General features: G+C 41.9%; 1 protein-coding gene across 4 annotated transcripts in view; it reads left to right on the top strand.

Moving 5' to 3' along the window:
* LOC106587205 (myotubularin-related protein 13) overlaps positions 1-26,202 on the top strand; it is a 154,619-nt gene that overhangs the window by 8,894 nt on the left and 119,523 nt on the right. For all 4 annotated transcript variants that reach the window (XM_014175341.2, XM_014175348.2, XM_014175346.2 and 1 more), the window contains exon 2: positions 24,126-24,211. In XM_014175341.2, coding sequence (XP_014030816.2) covers positions 24,126-24,211 — 86 coding nt within the window. The remainder of the gene's footprint in view (positions 1-24,125; positions 24,212-26,202) is intronic.

The following is a 26,202-nucleotide window of genomic DNA, read 5'->3' as shown; positions in this document are numbered from 1 at the left end:
GCAAACAGCCATTTGTCGAAAGACGCTACTGGAGCCAGCATTCTTGGCTTAGTTGACTAAGGTTTTATTGTCGACAGTACATTTTGTACAGTACTGTGTGAGTGCTGAATGACATGTCAATAGGTCATTTAGAGAGGGTTTATCCATTTCTAGGGCTCCAGACTAACATTTTCCCTGGGAGAAATGTTGTGCAGGGTCACACAGAATACATTAAAGTCATCTTAGAATGTCATTCACAATGATTTATTAAGAAGTGTAATAGACTACTGAGATGGTATTCAATAAATGCATTGTTAAATCTAACATTGTCCAAGTAGGAATGCATGATTCAAAATCTTTTCATATGTGACCTAATCCAGTGATTGTCATGAATTTTGTATTGACAATTAGGGTATTTTTGTTATGTTACTATCAAAATCGGGCTTCAGGCTTTTTTCAGATGTTTTTGTTCATTAATTTGCCTTTTATCTTTGTGTACTAATATTATATATAGGCATAATTCAATTGGTGCTAATTAACCACCAGAGGAAGTGGAAACTCAAAACACATTAGCTAGATCGCTAACTCTGAATATAACATGTACTGCTAGTAGCCATGTATTAATCTAACAATAAATGTTAAAGGCCAGCATCCCGGAGTCGCCTCTTCACTGTTGAGACTGGTGTTTTGTGGGTACTATTTAATGAAGCTGCCAGTTAAGGACTTGTGAGGCGTCTGTTTCTCAAACTAGGCACACATTTATTTGTCCTCTTGCTCAGCTGTGCACTGGGGCCTCCCACTCCTGTTTCTATTCTGGTTAGACAGTTTGCGCTGTTCTGTGAAGGGAGTAGTACACAGCATTGTACAAGATCTTCAGTTTCTTGGCAATTTCTCGCATGGAATAGTCTTCATTTCTCAGAACAAGAATAGACTGAGTTTCAGAAGAAAGTTTTTTTTTTTGTTTCTGGCCATTTTGAGCCTGTAATCAAACCCACAAATGCTGACGCTCCAGATACTCAATTAGTCCTAAAGGCGGACAGTTTTATTGCTTCTTTAAATCGGCACAACAGTTTTCAGCTGTGCTAACATAATTGCAAAAGGGTTTTTTAATGATCAATTAGCCTTTTAATGATACATTTGGATAAGCTAACACAACCTACCATTGGAACACAGGAGTGATGGTTGCTGATAATGGGCCTCTGTATGTCTATGCAGATATTCCATAAACAATCTGCCGTTTCCAGCTACGATAGTCATTTACAACATTAACAATGTCTACACTGTATTTCTGATCAATTTGAGGTTATTTTAATGGACAAAAAATGTGCTTTTCTTTCAAAAACAAGGACATTTCTAAGTGACCCCAAACTTTTGAACGGTAGTGTAGGTACATGCCGTAACAACGGCACGTTCAATTTTGCGCCACACGTGCAACACAGCATTCATAACCTAGCCCACAATGTCTGCTGTGTCGATCGAGCAGTCAACAAGTCGAGTAGTCATTTGAAAGAGTAAGAATTTCAGCGAGACAACTCAAAAGTCGAAATTCATTAAAGCCAAGATAATGGAATTCATTGCCCTTGACAATCAACCGTTCTCTGTCGTGGGTGATGTTGGCTTTCGCCGACTGGTCGAGCACCGGTACACACTACCAAGTGCGCTATTTTTCAGATGTTGCCTTACCGGAGTTACACAGTAATAGCGTCTTTGCTATTAGCTTCACGACATGCATACTATGGAACGCCGTTTGGGTATTTCCTTGTCAAAAAAGATACAGTAGCACTGTCAAAGCTGTACAAAAAGTCTGGAAACACCGGCCACGCACGATGTGTTTACTGCGTTGGTAATAAAGCATAATTTTGTTCGACCACAACTTCTGGGGTAGCTTGCTTTACCTTGGTACCTAGCTAGCACCAATACAACCAGCCTGAAAACAATGACCAGTAGCAACTGCAGTCATTTTCATTATTCTTAGCAATGATTTAGGAATCGTTGTAAGTATTGTTGTTCCCCTATTGAAATTGAACTTCAGTTCATGAAAATAAATAGCTAGCCCGCTACTTTACCTGAACAAAACTGCAAGGCAAGTAAGTGAAAGAAATAGGTTTTGATTGATTTACTGTTAATGGGGACATACGTAAATGCCAACAACTTTTTGGTCAGTTGTGTGTGTGTGTGTGTAACCTTTATTTAACTAGGCAAGTCAGTTAAGAACAAATTCTTATTTACAGTGACGGCCAAACCCGGACGATGCTGGGCCAATTGTGTACCGCCCTATGGGACTCCCAATCATGGCCGGATGTGATACAGCCTGGATTCAAACAAGGGACTGTTACGCCTCTTGCATTAAGATGCCATGCCTTAGACCGCTGCGTGTGTGTGTGTGTGTGTGTGTGTGTGTGTGTGTGTTAATTATTTAACTGTACTAGAATGCTTAAAAGGCTGCAAACATTTTAAATATCGGATATCGTTTTTGTGGCAAGGAAAATATCGGGTATCGGCCAAAAATGTCATATCGATGCATCACTAGATAATTTCTAATTTACAATGTTTGTTACTTTGGTTCCAGTAATTTCTCTTCATGCAGTCAATGTTATTCCAGTCTTCCCGTTATCATTGTCGATTTGGACACGTTGTTAGCAGAGCGCACAACCTATGCTACACTTGTGAGAAACAAGTTTTGGTTTATTTCATTCCATTTAGTTTTGTCAATTTAGTAATAGTTTTTTGTTTGGAGCGCTCCTGTCAATGTTGAGTAAGGACGCGCACACATAGTATTAGGCCTATAGAGTGCCTGACCTGCACACAAATGTAGGCATATAAATGTGCCCATTTGGGGATCTGATTGGCTTAAATCACCACCACTAAATTACCTGTGGAGCTTCTCAAAGTAATGTTTTCTTCACCTCTAACAGCAAGCAAACATTCTGTTTTTACATCCATTGAGAATAACAATAGTTCCTCAATGTATTTAAAAAATCTTTCCAGCTCTCTCCCTTTCAATAACCAGGGAAAAACATCATGCTCTGATCCAGTGGAAACTTCATCAAATAGGTCTACCTGATTACTTCTTCTTATCAGTGCTTGACTTGGACTGAGATAGGTTCCGGTACTGGATGCTGATACTGTTGATATTTAGGTGCAGGAGCTCCACAATACTTTTGAGCTTATATTCTGTAAGAGGAACAGGCGCTCAAGCAGTAGAACATTTTGAGGTGCCGGTACTCCGCTCAGGTGAGCTCCTGCCCAAGTCGAGCACTGCTTCTTATCTCTTGCGCAAATAGCCTACAGCTGTGTCTGTCCAGAGCTCACTGGTGCTGGAAACTGAGGGCCCAGAATATTCTATGCAATGTTGCAAGTTTGCTAGCGCAAGCTAATAGTTGATACAATGTTTCAAGTTCATTGCAGACAGGCCAGGCCGTATGTAGCCAATGTGATTCATAGGATATTTATTTTTATCAGGATATTTTCTACCTGCAGGCTGCAATGTTTTTTTTATTTGTTGGCTTTATGAAGGCTGTTTTTTTATGTAGTTGGCCATGGCAATCAAAGTAACTTTATTTTGTATTTTTTTAGGTTTGTATCATTTTCATTTAGATTTGGATAGCATTTTGATTAAACACGTGACAATAATTTTGAGATATGAAGACGTTATTATAAATGAAATGAAACTGGTTCATGAAAATATGCTTATGAAAACCATAACTGGCACGCAGATCAGAAGAAATGGTAAAATACATTGACATTCCATTTGAGAAAGGTTGACGACTCCTCGTGTAGCTTATTACCGGCAACTTCAGGAGAGTAATGGCAGAATCTGCAGGCGCGGGAGGCGAATAGTTGGGTCAGGTTACATTTTTTTTTAATCTCTTCTGGTTATCTCAATCTCTGCCGCCCTCTTGAGGCATTTGTCTTTTTTCATCAACTGTAAGCTTTAAGCGTCAGACAAGCTCAATGCATATTGTTGATTTTAGTAAAACACAAAGGGTGTCTATATATGGAAAAATACACCTTTAAAATTTTGGACCAATTGAAAGAACAGTCGACTTTCAGTCGACCAAGATTTTTTTGTTGTCAGGGAAGGCCCTAATGCATATAACTGTAAATTGGTGAAATATGAATTATGACACTGGCCAGTATAATAAAGGATTAACACAAACAGTCATACATCCACTCTCTCATACTCAGCCCTCCCATCTAGACAGAAATGGCAGGCACCCTGTGAAGGCCTCCCCGCTGCAGCTAAAGGGCTACAAGAAGTGCAGATCTCCAAAGCTGGTGTGGTAGGATCACATTTATCCTTCCATGTTGCACAACATCATGGGCCTAGCTTATTGTCTACATCAGTGGTTCTCAACTAGTTTTGCCTCAGGACCCAAATTGAACCAGGTTGTATCAGTCGTGACCCAATATTCGCATTGCAAAAAATAATCACAAATGCAATCCAGATTTTATTTATTATTTTATTTCACCTTTATTTAACCAGGTAGGCTAGTTGAGAACAAGTTCTCATTTGCAACTGCGACCTGGCCAAGATGAAGCATAGCAATTTGACGCATACAACAACAGAGTTACACATGGAATAAACAAAACATACAGTAGATAAAAAAAGAAAACAAAAGTCTATATACAGTGTGTGCAAATGAGGTAAGATAAGGGAGTTAAGGCAATAAATAGGCCATGGTGGCTTAGTAATTACAATATAGCAATTAAACGCTTTTATATTGATAGTAAATGTAGCAATTATATGACAAGGGAGCATTGTATTGTAAGTTTATTCTGAGTGTTATCGGTTTGCTTAAGATATCCTTCCTTCTGAAAGTTACCTGCCTCTCGGGTAGACTGGTGAGTGCCCGTCCAGCCTGTGTGAGTGAGGGTGTTGGAATGCATGCACTGTTATCTCAGACCCAGTTGTGGAGCATGGAATTGGCCCTGATTGAAATCACAGGGGGAAAATATGGACAAATGGTGGGGAATACCCCACCCCCCCACATCAGACAAAGGATTTATTATACTGACCACTACCCCCCCCCCCCCCACACACACACACACCTCAGTTAATCAGTTTGTGTAGGCAACAAGTAACGGCTTAAACAAATTGTCCTGAGATAAGAGCCGCTTCACCCTTTACTTATTTATTTAGGATGAAAGTTTTGTTTGCAGGATGGGAGACAAGAACTAGCTTTTGATTAGTCCTCCTTTAGTTACTCAGGGGTGACACTGTAGCCCACATTAAATCAACACTATGTTATCAGATCAAGCTCCACTCTGCAGACGTACAGACAGGATTTTTTTTTTTTTACAAATGGGTTGAGAGACTGGCATTCCATGTTTCCTGTTTGTCTAACGTGGTGTTAATACAAAACATGCATCTCAGGTGTTGACGGGTGTTATTGCTGAAATTATGAATCATAAATCATTGGAGGGTGTTATTGACTGTTTTACCAGGGATATCCAAAGGTGTAGAGGAAATGTTTACCAGCTGTTTTCAAAGTACATAGGAAAAGAGTTGGCATGTCACATCAAACACTTTGCTTTTATGACTAGTGACTCAGACCAGGATTATCCACTTGGCCAAGGACTTGTGGGCCTACACACTGTAATAGGCCATGTTAAAAAAACATTGTTCCTTAAAACTGTCCACACTTTTTATTACAACCCTGTAGCATTGGTAACAATAATACTTTTCTGACATTGCAGAGGTTTGACTGTAAGTGAAGGATCCTGTCACACGAACCTTTTTGCTGTAGTGTAATGCTTTTGTCGTTGAAATCCCCACCATTTGTCTTATACTTTCATTAAGTTGCCATGATGGTGGGGATGAGCATTTTAAATGATTCTAAGTTAATGTTATTACATTTTTGTTTCTCGGATATCCGGACAGGGTAAATACAAAATATATATAAGTTAAAATAAGGAATTTGGTATCGACTCTCAATCAGAATAATGCAATTGCACATGGCAGAGGTAAACACAGCCATAGTATCTGAGAAAAGCACTAACTGCAGCAGTGAAAGACAGCTTAAAATACAGTTTATTTTACTAGGCCATCACTGTTGAACAGCCATCTACCATGTGATGCACAATCACTTACACACTAGGGTTGGGCGGTATCCAGATTTTCATACTGTCACATTGTTTCTGTACCATACCGGGATATACACTATTAACAAATGTACACACAAGGTTGCTATTGCTACAAAATAACATTATTATTATTATTATTAATAAAGAAAAGTGTTTTTACGTACAAAACAATTTAGTCAACTGGGATCTTGATCCAGAAGAGGAGTGAATGTCTCTGCTGTAACCAAGAAGCTGGATCTTGAAATCTAGCCGCAAGTTAGCAAACCAAATGCATAGCAGGAGCTCTGGGCTTGATATAATTTGCCACATCTTCGATTTCTTATACTTAAGTTGAAAAATTAAGTTACAAATATTAGTTATGTCATTCTCATTGAAAGCATGTCTAAGAAGCGATAGAACAGACCTATGTTTCCCGTTTTTAAGTTTCATTTTTGCGTATTTTTTTCAGTTTTGTACACCAGCTTCAAACACCTGAAAATGCAATATATTTGGTTATTGAAAATATACACTACATGACCAAAAGTATGTGGACACCTGCTCGTCGAACATCTCATTCCAAAATCATGGGCATTAAGATGAAGTTGATCTCCCCCCTTTGCTGTTGTAACAGCCTCCACTCTTCTGGGAAGGCTTTCCATTAGATGTTGGAACATTGCTGCGGGGACTTGCTTCCATTCAGCCACGAGCATTAGTGAGGTCACGCGCTGATGTTGAGTGATTAGGCCTGGCTCGCAGCCCACGTTACAATTCATCCCAAAGGTGTTCGATGGGGTTGAGGTCAGGCCAGTCAAGTTCTTCTACACTGACCTCAACAAATCATTTCTGTTTGGACTTCGCTTTGTGAACGGGGGCATTGTCATGCTGATAAAGGAAAAGGCCTTCCCCAACTGTTGCCACAAAGTTGGAAGCACAGAATTGTCTACAATGTCATTGTATGCTGTAGTGTTAAGATCTCCCTTCACTGGAACTAAGTGGCCTATCCCAAACCATGAAAAACTGCCCCAGACCATTATTCCTCCTCCACCAAACTTTACACTCGGCAGTATGCATTGGGGCCGGTAGCGTTCTACTGGCATCCGCCAAACCCAGATTCGTCCATTGCAACAACGCATACAAGCTCAGAGTCCCGGTCTGTGAGCTTGTATGCGTTGTTGCTCCTAGACGTTTCCACTTCAGAATAACAGCACATACAGTGGACTGGGGCAGCTCTAGCAGGGCAGAAATTTGACATACTGACTTGTTGGAAAGGTGGCATTCTATGATGGTGCCACGTTGGAAGTCACTGAGCTCTTCAGTAAGGCCATTCTACTGCCAATGTTTGTCTATGGAGATGCATGGTTGTGTGCTTGATTTTTTTTTATTTTAATTATTTTTTATTTTTTTTATGTATTCACCTGTCAGCAACAGGTATGGCTGAAATAGCCGACTCCACTAATTTGAAGGGGTGTCCATACTGTTGAGTGTGTGTGTGTGTGTGTGTGTGTGTGTGTATATATATATATATATATATATAGTACCAGTCAAAAGTTTGGACACCTACTCATTCCAGGGTTTCTTTATTTTTACTATTTTCTACATTGTAGAATAATAGTGAAGACATATAAACTATGAAATAACACACATGGAATCATGTAGTAACCAAAAAAGTAGCCACCCTTTGCCTTGATGGCAGCTTAGCACACTCTTGGCATTCTCAAACAGCTTCATGAGGTAGTCACCTGGAATGCATTTCAATTAACAGGTGTGCCTTGTTAAAAGTTAATTTGTGGAATTTCTTTCCTTAATGCGTTTGAGCCAATTCGTTGTGTTGTGACAAGGTAGGGGTGGTATACAGAAGATAGCCCTATTTGCTAAAAGACCAAGTCCATATTATGACAGATTAAATAAGCAAAGAGAAACAACAGTTCATCACTACATTAAGACATTCCAAGAATGTTGTAACTTTCAAGTGCAGTCGCAAAAGTCATCAAGCACTATGATGAAACTGGCTCTCATGAGGACCGCCACATGAACTGCAGTGGCTGAGCTCAAACTTCATCCGAGTCCAGCTACGGCGAAGCCACACAGACGGCAGAGACGCAAGACGCTTTGACACAGACCAGCTTTGCTTGCGCTCCCCTTTATGACCACCTTCCTCCGATGACCCCTCAAGCCATTAACTTTCCTGACCCTCTCATGACCACCCTTCTCATGAATGATGTTTTTCTAAATTAGTATTTTTTTGCTCTAAAGTGCATAGATTTTTATATCAATGAATAGTGCTATAAAAGTTGAATAAATTATTATTATTAATGGGTGGACTGGCTGCCATTGCGAGTGTACCCGCAGGCGCAAATCAGGAAGATATAGCAGGAAGTGTACCCATGAATATGTGCTGTGATTTGTTGATTCAATTGACATACAAAAATGTAATTCCCATTGCTAGAGCCACATCATTTAATAAACATTCTACATTACAATGAAAATGATGGTATCCCAGGCAGTCATTGCAAGTGAACCTGTAAGTTTACCAGTTAAATCGTCAGGGTTCCAAGCCTGTTCTATTCATACGTGCTTATACGGTAATTGTGCCAGCCCTAATTGTTGTTACAGTTCAGGAAGCTTGTGCAAGGCCTTAGTCATAACACTATCTTCACCTAGTATTATTTCAATCATATTTGTTATAGGAATTTGTGATGTGCTCTGTCAGAGTAAGTCCGTAGCTTTCATTCAGCTTCTGCTTTTGGCCAATAGAGATACTCAGGTTGTAGAATTTACAAGATGTCAGATGTGGAAATATCTCCTATGTTATTGAACACCAGGGATTTGTTGCCTCTATTGATTGGCTGATGCACTTTGGGCAGCTTCCCTTTTGGATTTGCTCTTTGTGATGAGGCATCCTGACCACAATGGAGGAGTTCCTTCCTTTCTTCGTCAGAGTGGAGAGTGCAGGAGGGGTGATAGCCAAAGCTTGTCCAGGGAAACTCCACTGAATACACTGCTTCTGAGCAGCTATCCAGATGGGGATTCTGTGTTCCAAAAATATTAACATTCCATTCAAGTACTTATGAAAGTCAAGTAATCAGTTAGGAAAAGCATTTGCATATTGTATGATGGAAGAGTAGGGTGCTGATTGTCACACAATGTGTGATACCGTAGGAAGGATTGCAAAGGAAGCCATGGCAAGTCCCACTCCCTAATCAGTAACTGCCTAATCTCTGTGATCAGATATCTGTCAATGTTCACATAAAGATCATAGCTGTAGACTAGTTGTAATGGATGCCAGAGGATTGAACTCAATGAAACCTTTTCATTCATATGCCTTGCTCTTTTAGGGAAATTAAACCAAAACAAAACCACTTACTTAGGAACATTTTATGGCCACCATTCGTCATCCATAAAGGACAAGTTAACAAATGATGTGTGCGAGGTACGTCACTGGCTGTATGGTTAACCTTCCACGGCTCTTAATTCATTTGACCCATATTATTTTGATGGTTGATGTGTATTTTGGTCCATCTTTTCCTGTGATGCCCTGATGCCTTTCCTTCCAAATATTTTCCTAGTTCTGCAGCTGCTTTCAGACACTGGAATGCTTCCTGGAATTGGATCTCTGACATTCACTTGATCATCTTTGATACCCTTTCCCATGCAAACCATGGCATAGTCCTTTGCATATCTTCTCTTTGGAACATCCAGTGTGTTTCGTTCTAGGATGGGGGGCGGTGGAAAGCTTTTGGACAGGTTGTTGGAGTGATGAGGGGCTTTACGTAATAACTCTTGCTGAAAAAATAGCATTCAGCACTAACTGGGTTTCATTACGTGGAGCAGCGGTGGGGAATTTTAATAAAAACCTTCTTGTGGAACAGAGGAAAACAGAGTTGGCAGCACCTGCCAACCCGTCTCCGACCAACCGGCACACCTGTCCACACACTGGGCCAGATGTAGGTTAGGAGATGACGTGGAGATGACGAAAGCTGGCGGCTAGCCGCCGGTCTAAGGCCTGCCCAGGCCTCCTAGAGCTGATTTATGGAGCAGCTCTGCTAGAAGACCAAGGCCAGGAAGATGGATTAACCTTTTTCCAGTAGAAGAACCACCTGCGCTAATCAAGAGAGAATATATCAAGAGAGACCAATGACCATCCTATGGTTGTTTTGGAAACCGAATCAGTCAATGATGAATAATGTCTTTGGCCTCCTTTTTTTTTCTTTTTTCTCTTTAGGTTTTTCATTTTGAGCTTGTTTTCATTGAAGCCGTTGTGATGCAAGTGTTTGCAAATATTTGCTCATCTTACTCTCAGCACATTTTTTGGTCTCTTGTCCCAAATTTGCTCAACAGTCACATTTTCTGTGTATCTTACCACAGGCCAAAATGGTAAAAATGGCCTGAGTTAGCTGTGGAATGCACGCAGCAGTAACCTCCAGCTCTGATAGTCTGTGTTGCCCTAACAGACTGTGTAGAAAACTCTCAGCAGACCCAGTGGTATAACCTCTATCTTATTCTGGTCATTACTCTACTGTGAAAATACCCTGGCCAACTCATTAACACCTTGAGTCTACGAAAAACAGGTTTTTAGGACACACAGGAGACCTATGTGGAGTATTCGGGAAAAACATTGTTTAATGGTTTGGTTTACAGTTTGGTTTTGGGGGTTTGACATTTGCTTTGTGCCTGTAAGTTTTACAAGATTTTCGACTGTAATACACTACCGGTCAAAAGTTTTAGAACACCTACTCATTGAAGGGTTTTTCTTTATTCTTACTATTTTCTACATTGTAGAATAATAGTGAACACATCAAAACTATGAAATAACACATATGGAATCATGTAGTAACCAAAAAAGTTTTTAACAAATGTAAATATTTTATATTTGAAATTCTTCAAATGGCCAGTCTTTGCCTTAATGACAGCTTTGCACACTCTTGGCATTCCCTCAACCTGCTTCATGGGGTAGTCACCTGGAATGGCTTTCAATTAACAGATGTGCGTTGTTAATTTGTGGAATTTCTTAATGTGCTTAAGCCAATCAGTTGTGTTGTGACAAGGTAGGGTTGTATACAGAAGATAGCCCTATTTGGTAAAAGACCAATTCCTTATTATGGCAAGAACAACTCAAATAAGCAAAGCGAGACGATTCTCCAAGGCATGAAGGTCAGCCAATGCGGAACATTTCAAGAACTTTGAAAGTTTCTTCAAGTGCAGTCGCAAAAACCATCAAGCGCTAGGGTGAAGCTGACTCTCATGAGGACCGCCACAGGAATGGAAGACCCAGAGTTACCTCTGCTTCAGAGGATACATTCATTAGAGTTACGAGCTTCAGAAATTGCAGCCCAAAATAAATGCTTCAGAGTTCAAGTAACCGACACATCTCAACATCAACTGTTCAGAGGAGACTGTGTGAATCAGGCCTTCGTGGTTGAATTGCTGCAAAGAAACCACTACTAAAGGACATCAATAAGACTAAGAGACTTGCTTGGGCCAAGAAACACGAGTAATGGACATTAAACCGGTGGAAATCTGTCCTTTTGGTCCAAATTTGAGATTTCTGGTTCCAACCGCCGTGTCTTTGAGATGCAGAGTAGGTGAACAGATTATCTCCGCATGTGTGGTTCCCACCGTGAAGCATGTAGGAGGAGGTGTGATGGTGTGGGCGTGCTTTGCTGGTGACACTGTCTGTGATTTATTTAAAATTCAAGGCACACTTAACCAGCGTGGCTACCACAGAATTCTGCAGCGATTTCTGTCAATGTAAAAAAAAAAAAAAAGAAAGAACACTTGAGAAATGTATATTTTTCTAAGACACACAAGGCATAGGCCTAAAATCAGTATTATTCATTGCTACTGTTAACTCAGAGCCCTGTTCAGTCAACACTCTGTGCCAAAATAATGTTTGACTAAGCCGGTCTGAGTAATTTTTTTTGTTGCAACCCTTGTTAAACATGGGGTAAATCCCATGTAGGCTAGTGATTGGGCCCATGGTGTTACTAAACAGACCAATAACTTAGTCTTCTCCAGAAAGTGATCAATATTATTCAGCACTTCTATAAACCGAATGTTATTCACTTGTTTATTTTTTGTCATGACCCCCAAGCAGGTTAACAGTGTGGAAAATCTACCAGTTGTTTGGAATTCCTCTGTCTGTTATTACAAGAGGATCCTGAAATTAGCATGTTTCTGTTCTAGGCTGACCTGGCTTGTATTAACCACAGCTGTCTGGCTGCTTTATTGTTATCTAAGGGGTAATATCTGATGGTCTGGACTGCTTTTAATTGTTTACAGAGTGCAGCCTCACCAAATGTCAGGAATTCTGTAATTTGTCATCCATGAGTGGAAAGTAGAGCTTGGAACGCTGAAAGATTCTAAGCATGTGATCTCAATCAGGGAAGGGGCACATACTGCAGACACTTGATGCGATGTCATGGTCAGGACAGGGGACGGGCTCCCCAGGGCCCTACTCAGCCCACCACACAGGCCCAGAACCCTCATGAAGATTAACGGCTCCCCTCTGTCTCCAAAGCCCTGACAGAGGTCAACGTGTTAAGGGGCAGCTGACCGCTGGCTTGAGCTGCTGAGGGCAGAAGGGCAGCAGCCAAATGATACTGGTGATTAGGTGTAGCAGTCCCTCCTATTGGATTCCTGCTCTCTCCCCTCTACATGACCTGCCTGACTCATGGACCACTGCTCCACCATGATCAAACAGCGTATGGTACTTAACATGTGTGTTTTAGACAGTAGTTTAGGCCTAGTCTTCATGGTACTTTAGGTACTGTGAGAGGAAATGCTAGGTTGTCATTTATTTTTGTTGTAATACAAGGTTTAGTGCCTGTTTTACTGCTGGTTACAATTTCAATTACCAACATTGCTATTAGCATGTTCTGTGAGCCAGTGGTTTCCTGAAATCTCTGCTGTTCCAGCTTAGGTCTGGGGAGAGCGCTGAGCATTGCCACTCTCCACTTGGCTGACATGTTTACAGGAAGCAGAATCAACGTCAATGTGGGGATAAAAAGTGTTTTGTGGAAAGAGATCTGTCTATTTGTAAGGCAACCGTGCCATGATGTACAGTAGACCGTCTTGTCAGCAAATTCTCTTAATGTCACTCTTACACGTCAATACAGTGCCCTGCAAGAATATTCATCCCCCTTGGCATTTTTCCTATTTTGTTGCATTACAACCTGTAATGTAAATGGATTTTTATTTGGATTTCATGTAATGGACATACACAAAATAATCTAAATTGGTGAAGTGAAATTCTACAAATAAAAACCGGAAAATTGGTGCGTGCATATGTATTCATCCCCTTTGCTATGAAGCCCCTAAATAAGATCTGGTGCAACCAATTACCTTCAGAAGTCATAATATTATTATTAGATTGCACACAGGTGGACTTCATTTAAGTGTCACATGATCTCAGTGTGTATATATACGCCTGTTTTGCAAGGCCCCAGAGTCTGCAGTACCACTAAGCAAGGAACACCACCAAGCAAGTGACACCATGAAGACCAAGGAGCTCTCCAAACAGGTCAGGGACAAAGTTGTGGAGAAGTACAGATCAGGGTTGGGTTATAAAAAAAATATCAAACTTTGAGCATCCCATGGAGCACCGTTAAATCCATTATTAAAAAATGGAAAGAATATGGCACCATAACAAACCTGCCAAGAGAGGGCCGCCCACCAAAACTTACGGACCAGGCAAGGAGGGCATTAATCAGAGAGGCAACAAAGAGACCAAAGATAACCCTGAAGGAGCTGCAAAACTCCAATCTCCGCTGTGGAGCATCTGTCCATAGGACCACTTTAAGCCATACACTCCACAGAGCTGGGCTTTACGGAAGAGTGGCCAGAAAAAAAGCAATTGCTTAAAGAAAAAAATAAGCAAACACGTGTGGTGTTTGCCAAAAGGCATTTGGGAGACTCCCCAAACATATGGAAGAAGGTACTCTGGTCAGATGAGACTAAAGTTGAGCTTTTTGGCCATCAAGGAAAACGCTATGTCTGGCGCAAACCCAACAAGTTCTAAGTTTTTTTTAGGATGCTACGACATTTGACATTTTTTGTCACTTAGCAGATGCTCTTATCCAGAGAGACTTAGTTTGTGCATTCATCTTACGATAGGTAGGTGGGACTATCACATATCACAGGCATAAAGTTCCTCAACATAGCTATCAGTAGAGTCAGACCTTGACACCCCCCCCCCCCTTCAAGTGTAAGTGCTGGTTAAGTTCGATTTTTAGGGGGTAGTTGAGGTGAGGAGAATTATTTAAGAGGCTGTTTGAGGTAGGGGTTTCAGATGTTTTTGAAAGATGGGCAAGGACTCTGCTGTCCTAGCATCAAGGGGAAGCTTGTTCCCTCATTGGTGTGCCATGGCAGATAAGCGCTTGGACTTGGCTGAGTGGTAGCTGTCCCCCCCCCCCCCCGTAGGGGTGGGAGGGCCAAGAGACCTGAGATGGCAGAATGGAGTCCTCGGGTTGGGGTGTAGCCTGAAGGTAGGGAGGGGCAGTTTCTCTTGCTGTTCCGTAGGTAAGCACCATGGTCTTGTAGTGGATATGAGCTTTGACTGGAAGCCAGTGGAGTGTGCGGAGGAGCAGGTGACATGAGAGAACTTAGGAAGGTTGAAAACCAGGCAGGCTGCGGCGTTCTAGATAAGTTGCAGGGGTTTGATGGAAGGAATTGTCCAGACGGGAGAGGACAAGTGCCTGGATTACGACCTGCACCACTTCCTGTTTGAGGTAGGGTTGTACTCTACGGATGTTGTAGAGCCTGAACCTGCAGGAGCGAGTCACTGCTTTGATATTTGCTGAGAACGACAGGATGTTTGTTGTCCAGGGTCACGCCAAGGTTCTTTGCACTCTGGGAGGACGACTGTGTGAAGTTGTCAACTGTGATGGAGCGGTCTTTGAGCAGGCAGGCCTTCCCCGGGAAGAAGAACAGTTCTGTCTTGAGGTGGTGGGCCAACATCCAAGTTGAGATATCTGCCAGATGTGCAGAGATGCGTGTCGCCACCTGGGTGTAAGAAGTGGGAAAAAGAGAAGCAGTTGAGTGTCATCCGCATAACAATGTTAAGGGAGACAATGTGAGGATATGATGGAGCCGAGTGACTTGGTGTATATAGAGAAGAGAGGGCCTAGAACTGAGCCCTCGGGATACCAGGAGTGAGAGTACGTGGTGCAGACACCGATCCTCTTCACGTCACCTGGAAGGAGTAGCCTGCCAGGTAGGATGCAATCCAAGAGTGTGCACTGCCCTGAGAAGGTGGAGAGGAGGCTCTTATGGTTCATGGTGTCTAAGGCAGCGGATAGATCTAGGAAGATAAGAACAGCTTTGACAGTGCAGAGAGCCTCTGTGTCACGAGTATAGCAGTCTCGGTTGAGTGACCCGTCTTGAAGCTTGACTGGTTAGGGTCAAGAAGATCATTCTTAGAGAGAAGAAATTTGTTCAGAAACAGCACGGTCAAGTGTTTTGGAAAGAAATAGAAGGGATACAGGTCTATAGTTTTTGACATCAGATGAGTCGAGTGTTGTTTTTTTTGAGGAGGGGAGCAACTCGGGCCATGTTGAAGTAAGAGGGGACGCAGCCAGTGGTCAGGGATCAGTTCATAAGGGATAGTGAAGACTGGGAAGTCTCCAGAGATGGTCTGGAAAAGGATGGAGGGGATATGGGGTCAAGCGGGCAAGTTGTCGGGCGGCCAGACCTCACTAGTCGCAGGATGTCATCTGGAGAGGGGGGAGAAAGCGGTCAAGGCGTAGGGTAGTTCTGTGTGAGTGAGACCAGTGGACTCGATATGTTGATTGGAAAGAAAGGTTGACAACATTCGCTACTCATTGAAAGTGGTTGAGGGGTGAAGGATTAAGGAGGGAGGAAAAGAGTTTCTTAGTGTTAGAGGCAGAAGCTTGACATTTAGTGGTAGAAAGTGGCTTTAGCAGCAGGTGCAGAGCAAGAGAAGGTAGAGAGGAGTAGGTGAAAGCATGATAGGTCCTCCGCAAGTTTAGTTTTCCTCTATTTTCGCTCAGCTGTCAGGATTCCTGTTCTGTAAGCGCGCAATGAGTCACTCAGCCGCGGAGCCGGCCGGGAAAGAAAGCAGACAGTGCGAGTCATAGGATGCTGAAAGGGAAGAGAGTAGGGTCGAAAAGGCAGAATCAGGAGACACAAGGAAGGATTTAGCAGAAGGGAAGTGTAAAGTGGTGTACTGTACTGAACATCATTGATATGTTGAACTATACTGAACAAAAAATAAACGCAACATGTAAAATGAGCTGAAATAAAAGATCACAGAAATTCTCTGTACACACAAAAAGCTTGTTTCTCTCAAATGTTGTGCACAAATGTATTTTACAGTGACTTTGGAAAGTATTCAGACCCCTTGACTTTTTACACCTATTGTTAGATTACAGCCTTATTCTAAAATGTTCCTGATCAAGCTACACACTACCCAATAATTACAAAGCAAAAACTGGAATGGTTTTTGGTACCCTTTCCCAGATCTGTGCTTGGACACAATCCTGTCTCTGAGCTCTACGGACAGTTCCTTCCATCTCATGGCTTGGTTTTTGCTCTGACATGCACTGTCAACTGTGTGACCTTATATAGGCAGGTGTGTGCTTTTCCAATAATGTCCAATCAATTAAATTTACCCAAGTAGACTCCAATCAAGTTGTAGAAACAGCTCAAGGATGATCAATGGAAACAGGATGCACCTGAGTTAAATTGAGTCTCATAGCAAAGGGTCTGAATCTTAAGTAAATAAGGTATTTCTGTTTTTTGTTTTATTAATTTGCAAAAATTGTGTAGATTGCAGAGAATTGTTTTATTTAATCAATTTTAGAATAGGGCTGTAACGTAACAAAATGTGGAAAAAGTCAAGGGGTCTGAATACTTTTGTAATCCCTGTTAGTGAGCATTTCTCCTTTGCCAAGATAATCCATCCACTTGACAGGTGTGGCATATCAAGAACTGATTAAAATGTATGATCATTACACCGGTGCATCTTGTGCTGGGGACAATAAAATACCATTCTAAAATGTGCAGTTTTATCACACAACACATTGCCACAGATGTCAGAAGTTTTGAGGGAGCATGCAATTGGCATGCTGACTGTAGTAATGACCACCAGAGCTGTTGCCAGAGAATTGAATGATAATGTATCTACCATAAGCTGCCTCTAATGTCGTTTTAAGAGAATTTGGCAGTACGTCCAACCGGTCATATAACTGCAGACCATGTGTAACCACGCCAACCCTGGACCGCCACATCCAGCTTCTTCACCTGCGGGATCGTCTGAGACCAGCCACCCGGACAGCTGATGAAACTGAGGAGTATTTCTCTCTCTAATAATGCAGTTTTGTTGGAAAAATCTCTATCTGATTGGCTGGGCCTGGCTCCCAAGTGGGTGGGCCTATGCCCACCCATGGCTACACCACTGCCCAGTCATGTGAAATCCATAGATTAGGGCTTCATGTCTATATTTCAATTGACTGATTTCCTTATGAACTGTAAGTTCAGCATATTGCGTTTATTTGTGTTCAGTATATATTGCCCCATATAGTCTGTTGCTCTAATAGACTGAAGACTTAGGCTGAATGGACCTATTTAATCTATCTACCAATCAAAATCCAGAGCAATAGGCTACGCGCAGCAATCATCCTCTTGTCATTCTTGATAGGTTTCTTCTCAACAGTGATGGAAGGAAAACTGTGCTAAATGTATGTGTGACAGAGCTTAAACTAAATGTAAATGAAGTCATTGTGTCAAATGGCACGTTGGAAAGGAAAGCATTTTTAGATGGTCTTGGCATCTTTTAAGTTTCTTAGATTATTTTTCAATTTCTTAGCTTTCCAGATTATTTCAAATCCTCTTCTATCACCACTTTAAATAGGTTGCAGTTTGTTGTAACTCATTACATTTTGTTGACAAGTAATTACATCAAATTTTTCAAAATTCCCTAAAACAAGTCTGCCATTATGTGACAGTGACCCTGTGTTCTTTTTCATGATAAATTGGCTCTTAAAATAGACCAGAAAACACTTTGAATCTATGCAGTCCATGTTGTGGCAGTGTCTGTTCAACCATGCATTGAATACCGAACTGATAATAAAGAGATGAGTGTTCAGCAGATCAGCCTTGTACTGCATCTCTCTGTGCCACCACAATCTATTGATCTGACCTCTTGTTTGCAGATATTTCCCTGAGCTGTCTAATTAGTGACCTACCTGACAGATGCTGGGGTTGAGGAGGGTTCTCTCTCCCTTTTTCCTTCTTTCGTTCCTCATCCTCCTCTCCTTGAATCATGCTGTCAGAGTGGATCACTCCCAAATGGATGGCCTTCCCACTTCTGTAATTTGCTGTGTTAGCTGTCCGGGTTCAGTTTCTCGCACTTAGTCTTTGACCACTTTCTCGGTGAAACATCTTGATTTAATCCAACCCTGTAATTTATTTATTGGCTGTGACTGATTCCAGATCTGTTGATGCATTTCACCTTCATTCTTTTAACCTCTGTGTGTTTGTTTCTCACGTCGATGGCAGTGTCACATTTGAATTCAATTTCACTGTCAATTAACTCATTTACACTCCCTACACATTTGGTTCTGGATGCTTTCAAGTTTATTTTTCAATGGCGACTTGGCTACATTAGGGCTTTGGCTCCATGCTCACTGATTTGGAAATAGGCTTATTTATTTATTGCGGTGTCTGCTAGTGCAGATGGAAATAATAGGCTAAGTTTGTAAACATATCTGTTTTGTCTTCCCCTTAGTGTGGGTTGGCAATTGGCTTGTAGGATTGCTTCACCATTTATATTTGTTGTGGGATTTTCGCAATGAGGCCCTTTTTATCTACTCACCCAGGGTCAGATACCAACTCGTGGATACCATTTTTGTGTCTATGTGCATGCTAGCAGATACCCATAGACTTCCAGTCATTGTGCTAACACTAGTTAGCATTGGCTCGCAAAACTACCTCTAAGCCCCACCGGGCCTTCACGACTGGACTACCGATGTTATCTGCCCGAGGGAGTTATCCAACTGGTCGCGACGTAACCTGAATGCCCATCTGCGGCCCGCTAATCGTTAGCTGTCTTATCGGCGACTATCTGAATAGGTCTATTGGACAATTTTCTTGGGCCACTATAACTATTTTGCCAATTGGATTGGTCCCCTCTACCACACGGAACCCCACTAATCTACCGACGGAAACGCATGAGGTGGCTAAAAACAGACCATTTTCTGCCAGCTTGCTACCCATGGCCTGGCTAGCTGTCTGAATCGCCGTGACCCCAACCAACCTCACTACTCACTGGACCCTTATGATCACTCGGCTAAGCATGCCTCTCCTTAATGTCAATATGCCTTGTCATTGCTGTTCTGGTTAGTGTTTATTGGCTTATTTCACTGTAGAGCCTCTAGCCCTGCTCATTATAGCTTATCCAACCTCTCAGTTCCACCACCCACACATGTGATGACATCACCTGGTTTCAATGATGTTTCTAGAGATATCTCTCATCACTCAATGCCTAGGTTTACCTCCACTGTATGCAAATCCTACCATACCTTTTGTCTGTACATTATACCTATTTGTACATTATACCTATTTTATCGCCCCCAGAAATCTGCTCCTTTTACTCTCTGTGCCGGACGTCCTAGACGACCAATTCTCATAGCTTTTAGCCGTACCCTTATCCTACTCCTCCTCTGGCGATGTAGAGGTGAATCCAGGCCCTGCAGTGCCTAGCTCCACTCCTATTCCCCAGGCGCTCTCTTTCGATGACTTCTGTAACCGTAATAGCCTTGGTTTCATGCATGTTAACATTGGAAGTCTCCTCCCTAAGTTTGTTTTATTCACTGCTTTAGCACACTCTGCCAACCTGGATGTCCTAGCCGTGTCTGAATCCTGGCTTAGGAAGAACACCAAAAACTCTGAAATCTCCATCCCTAACTACAACATTTTCAGACAAGATAGAACAGCCAAAGGGGGCGGTGTTGCAATCTACTGCAGAGAGAGCCTGCAGAGTTTACCAACTACTTCTCAGAGTTCAGTGTGTCAAATCGGAGGGCCTGTTATCCGGACCTCTGGCAGTCTCTATGGGGGTGCCACAGGGTTCAATTCTCGGGCCCACTCTTCTCTGTATACATCAATGATGTCGCTCTTGCTGCTGGTGAGTCTCTGATCCACCTCTACGCAGACGACACCATTCTGTATACTTCTGGCCCTTCTTTGGACACTGTGTTAACGGTCGACCTCTCCAGACTAGAGGTCGACCGACTAATCGGAATGGCCGACTTCAAGTTTTCATAACAATCGGAAATCGGTATTTTTGGACGCCGATTTGGCCATTTTTTTATATATATATATATATATATATATATATACCTTTTTATTTAACTAGGCAAGTCAGTTAAGAACACATTCTTATTTTCAATGACGGCCTAGGAACAGTGGGTGAACTGCCTTGTTCAGTGGCAGAACGACAGATTTTTACCTTGTCAGCTCAGGGATTCAATCTTGCAACCTTACGTTAACTAGTCCAACGCTCTAACCACCTGCTTTACATTGCACTCCACGAGGAGCCTGCCTGTTACGCGAATGCAGTAAGAAGCCAAGGTAAGTTGCTAGCTAGCATTAAACTGATCTTATAAAAAAACAATCAATAAATCATAATCACTAGTTAACTACACATGGTTGATGATATTACTAGTTTATCTAGCCTGTCCTGCGTTGCATATAATCGCTTAGGTACACGTTGCTCCAACCATAAACATCAATGCCTTTCTTAAAATCAATACACAAGTATATATTTTTAAACCTGCATATTTAGTTCATATTGCCTGCTAGCATGAATTTATTTTAACTAGGGGAAATGTGTCACTTCTCTTGCAAACAGAGTCAGGGTATATGCACCAGTTTGGGCCGCCTGGCTCGTTGCGAACTGTGAAGACTATTTCTTCCTAACAAAGACAGCCGACTTGGCCAAATGGGGGATGATTTAACAAAAGCGCATTTGCGAAAAAAGCACAATCGTTGCACGACTGTACCTAACCATAAACATCAATGCCTTTCTTAAAATCAATACACAGAAGTATATATTTTTAAACCTGCATATTTAGTTAAAAGAAATCCAGGTTAGCAGGCAATATTAACCAGGTGAAATTGTCATTTTGCCTTCATTGCACGCCATCAGGGTATATGCAACAGTTTGGGCCGCCTGGCTCGTTGCGAACTAATTTGCCAGAATTTTACGTAATTATGACATAACATTGAAGGTTGTGCAATGTAACAGGAATAACGTTTTGTTTTCGAGGTGATAGTTTCCAGATTCGACCATATTAATGACCTAAGGCTCGTATTTCTGTGTGTTATTATGTTATAATTAAGTCTATGATTTGATAGAGCAGTCTGACTGAGCGATGGTAGGCAGCAGCAAGCTCGTAAGCATTCATTCAAACAGCCCTTCGCAATGCATTTAGCTGTTTATGACTTCAAGCCTGTCAACTCCCAAGATGAGGCTGGTGTAACCGATGTGAAATGTCTAGCTAGTTAACTGGGTGCGTGCTAATAGCGTTTCAAACGTCACTCGCTCTGAGACTTGGAGTAGTTGTTTCCCTTGCTCTGCATGGGTAACGCTGCTTCGAGGGTGGCTGTTGTCGATGTGTTCCTGGTTTGAGCCCAGGTAGGAGCGAGGAGAGGGACGGAAGCTATACTGTTACACTGGCAATACTAAAGTGCCTATAAGAACATCCAATAGTCAAAGGTATATGAAATACAAATCGTATAGAGAGAAGTAGTCCTATAATTCCTATAATAACTACAACCTAAAACATTTTACCTGGGAATATTGAAGACTCATGTTAAAAGGAACCACCAGCTTTCATATGTTCTCATGTTCTGAGCAAGGAACTTAAACGTTAGCTTTCTTACATGGCACATATTGCACTTTTACTTTCGTCTCCAACACTTTGTTTTTGCATTATTTAAACCAAATTGAACATGTTTCATTATTTGAGGCTAAATTGATTTTATTGATGTATTATATTAAGTAAAAATAAATGTTCATTCAGTATTGTTGTAATTGTCATTATTACAAATAAAGAAATAAAACATTTGGCTGATTTAATCGGTATCGGCCTTTTCGGGCCCCCAATAATCGGTATCGGCGGTGAAAAAGCATAATCGGTTGACCTCTACTCCAGACGAGCTTCAATGCCATACAACTCTCCTTCTGTGGCCTCCAACTGCTCTTAAATACAAGTAAAACTAAATTCATGCTCTTCAACCGATCGCTACCTGCCCGCCCGTCCAGCATCACTATTCTGAACGGTTTTGACTTAGAATATGTGGACAACTACAAATACGTAGGTGTCTGGTTAGACTGTAAACTCTCCTTCCAGACTAACATCAAACATCTCCAATCCAAAGTTAAATCTAGAATTGGCTTCCTATTTCGCAACAAAGCAGCCTTCACTCATGCTGCCAAACATGCCCTCGTAAAACTGACCATCCTACCGATCCTCGACTTCGGCGATGTCATTTCCAAAAATGCCTCCAATACCCTACTCAATCAATTGGATGCAGTCTATCACAGTGCCATCCGTTTTGTCACCAAAGCCCCATATACTACCCACCACTGCGACCTGTACGCTCTCATTGGCTGGCCCTTGCTTCATACTCGTCGCCAAACCCACTGGCTCCAGGTCATCTACAGACCCTGCTAGGTAAAGTCCCCCCTTATCTCAGCTCGCTGGTCACCATAGCAGCACCCACCTGTAGCACGCGGTCCAGCAGGTATATCTCACTGGTCACCCCCAAAGCCAATTCCTCCTTCGGCCGCCTCTCCTTCCAGTTCTCTGCTGCCAATGACTGGAACGGACTACAAAAATCTCTGAAACTGGAAACACATCTCCCTCACTAGCTTTAAGCACCAGCTGTCAGAGCAGCTCACAGATTACTGCACCTGTACATAGCCCATCTATAATTTAGCCCAAACAACTACCGCTTCCCCTACTGTATTTATTTATTTATTTATTTAGCTCCTTTGCACCCCATTATTTATATTTCTACTTTGCACTTTCTTCCACTGCAAATCTACCATTCCAGTGTTTTACTTGCTATATTGTATGTACTTCGCCACCATGGCATTTTTTTGCCTTTACCTCCCTTCTCACCTCATTTGCTCACATTGTATAGACTTATTTTTCTACTGTATTATTGACTGTATGTTTGTTTTACTCCATGTGTAACTCTGTTGTTGTATGTGTCAAACTGCTTTGCTTTATCTTGGCCAGGTCGCAATTGTAAATGAGAACTTGTTCTCAACTTGCCTACCTGGTTAAATAAAGGTAAAATAAATAACTTCCTTCATACTGGACACGGAGACATATTAAAGTGGTATCCATGAGTTCATCTGACTCTGAGGACGTAGATGAAGGGCATTATTGCCAAAATCCAGAAGTATCTCTTTAACATGGCAATCATGGGTTATTTGTTAGCACTCAGGAGCAACACAATCCCTCATACATTACCACTGGAGAAGCATAGGATGAATGTTCTGCTGTTATGACCCTGTAGTGCTACTCCTCTGTGCTTTCCTCTTGTGGTTGAAGTGTTCCTACAGAATGAGGAGAAGGATGGAAAATGTAAGGAGAATCATCACAGTGGACCTGAAAGAATGCACCAAACTGATTTGTGCCAATTAGGAAGTCTGGAAATGTGATCATACATCAAAATTATTTGTGCGTCCTCGATTGCCCCCTTCACCTCTACTGTTTGGAAAAATAGTTTTATTAGGGCCATTCACAACCAGTATGTCCTTTTTAACAATGTGAAAAGCTGACCTTTATTGTGTAAAGCGTCCATTCCACAGAACATTATCTTGACCCATGCATAATTCACCGTACACAATGCATCTGGCTGTTAACTAGAGGCGCTTATCTCTTCCCTCTTCCTGTTGGTGGTATGGGCCCTAGAGCTCTTATGAATTCCATAATATTGTAGATATTATTCAGGCATCTCCTCAGGTGGAGGACACTTTGACATCGGATCAGATCAGTGCCATGCCAGGTTTTCCCTGCCATTGATTGCCAATGTTTGGTTTCCAGGTGCAGGAGAAGGATGTGGGAAGATCATCCAGCGCTTCCCCAAAAAGGACTGGGAGGGCACAGTGTTTCCCCAGGGGGTGGAGATGGTGAGTACATAACCATTTTACTGAAACTGACTTATTCATGCATCCTGTGTGATGGCCTTCCCTGTAGCTCAGTTGGTAGAGCATGGTGTTTGCAACGCCAGGGTTGTGGGTTCGATTCCCACGGGGGGCCAGCAAAAAAAATAAAAATAAAATAAATAAATAAATAAAAAATGTATGAAATTGTATGAAATGTATGCATTCACTACTGTAAGTCGCTCTGGATAAGAGCGTCTGCTAAATGACTAAAATGTAAATGTAATGGCTGTAGTAGTGAGTTGCTTGCTTCCCCACATTAACCTCCCTACCTCAGCCTGCATGTTTGATGGGTGGGGGTTTAATACTGCAAGCAAAGATTGAAGATAGCTCTGGTTTCTCGTCGTAGAACTTGAGTTGACCTAATGGACACATGGGGCTCTGCCTGACAGAACAAAAATGTAGAGGTTTGCATCATTTCCTGTTGTGACTGTGAGCACCATTTTAGTGGTTATTTTGTCTGCAAACGGAAAATGGGCTTGTTAAGCTACAGTGCTCCAACCAATCATGCTGTTGGAGCGCTCTGTTCACTCAGGGAGCCCTCTCTAGTAGCTCTTCTGGAACTTTCTGGAGGTTAATGTGTCATTTGTACAGGTTGTGAAGTGTTCCCCTGGTTAATCTTCTCACAGTGCCAACTTCTCAACTTGCTGGTACAGTTTTGACCGATTTTTATTTTTTTATTTTTATTATTTTTTTATTTTTTATTTTTTGAAATCCTGTGAAGTGCACTGTGAAATGTTCTGTTGCCGTATCGTACTGACAAGAACCCCAGGAGTGGAGCAGCAGTTGAGACATCTTCCTATGTTCCCAGGACGTATGTTCTTCTGGAGTGTGCAGAGCAAATATTGGCATTTCCTGTATCAACAAATGCATAATGATTGTTTATTCAAGAGTTTGTTTCAACCCTTTCCGCCTCCACTAATTGGGACATTCCTACCCACCTCGCAGAATCCTCAGCTATGTCCAGCCTGTTATCGCTCTCTCTGCTGGGTGTCCCAATCTTCCTTTTTTGGTTGCATTAGGGAGTTGCATCCATCTTTCTTTCTCCCTTTGTCACTCTCATTATCTTTCTCCAGGCCCCTCTCTTCCGAGGGTGACTTAGGGGGGGGTCCTTGACTCGAGACATGGGGCCTGTTACCATCATGCACAAATCATTGCACTCATCGTGACCAAATATTTGCTTATCTGGGTCTGGAGAGATCTGGAAATCAATATCCAGGGCAGCAGTAGCAGTAAACTCACTGGCCCAGGCAGCCTCCCACAGTTCAACAGTGTTCTTTCTCCTGACAGCGCATGGCCAATGGGGCCTGCATGTTTGTTTATTTGTTTGTTTACTTGGACATACTAAATGATTTAAATTAGGATGCTTTTGGCCCACAGTCAACAGTGAGGAGAGCGAGGCGCCTCTTGAATGCCACTGTCCCGTGAAGACCCTAATTACCCGATATTTTTTGACAGATTCCAGGCACTACTTAAGCATTTAGTTAGAACAAGCAAAATCAGCACAGTTTCCTAAAGATGAGATCGCTGCATCATTTTGAACATTTGTTTACGTCCACATATGCCCTTCTCCCCTCATGGAGGCTAAACTACTCTGCCTTTTTAATGCCAAGTGGATACACATTTCTTCTTCCTGTTATACAGTATGTTCTAGTTCTGTCAATTAATTTTTTTCTCTCTCCTCAACAGCCCACTATGGACTTTATGTTACACTTAGCACTCTTTCACAGAAAAACATGTGACCAGTTTGTGGGTTATGTTACTCAATGTCCATATTTTTGGCATAGCCCTCAGTTTGGGACGAGTTGTGCTGAGCGATTATTTATTTTTAAACAAAAATCTGTTCATTTTTGTTTTTTAAACAGATAATTGACCGATGTCTGTTCAATTATTTGAATTCCATTTAGTTAAATTTTTTCCCCTGTGAGCAAGATGAGTAGTTTCTGTAGAGAGAAATC

This window comes from Salmo salar, chromosome ssa26 (assembly GCF_905237065.1).
Source record: "Salmo salar chromosome ssa26, Ssal_v3.1, whole genome shotgun sequence".
Classification (NCBI taxonomy): Eukaryota; Metazoa; Chordata; class Actinopteri; order Salmoniformes; family Salmonidae; genus Salmo; species Salmo salar.
Note: the sequence above shows the minus strand (reverse complement) of the source record. Positions and strands in the feature narration are given on the sequence as shown.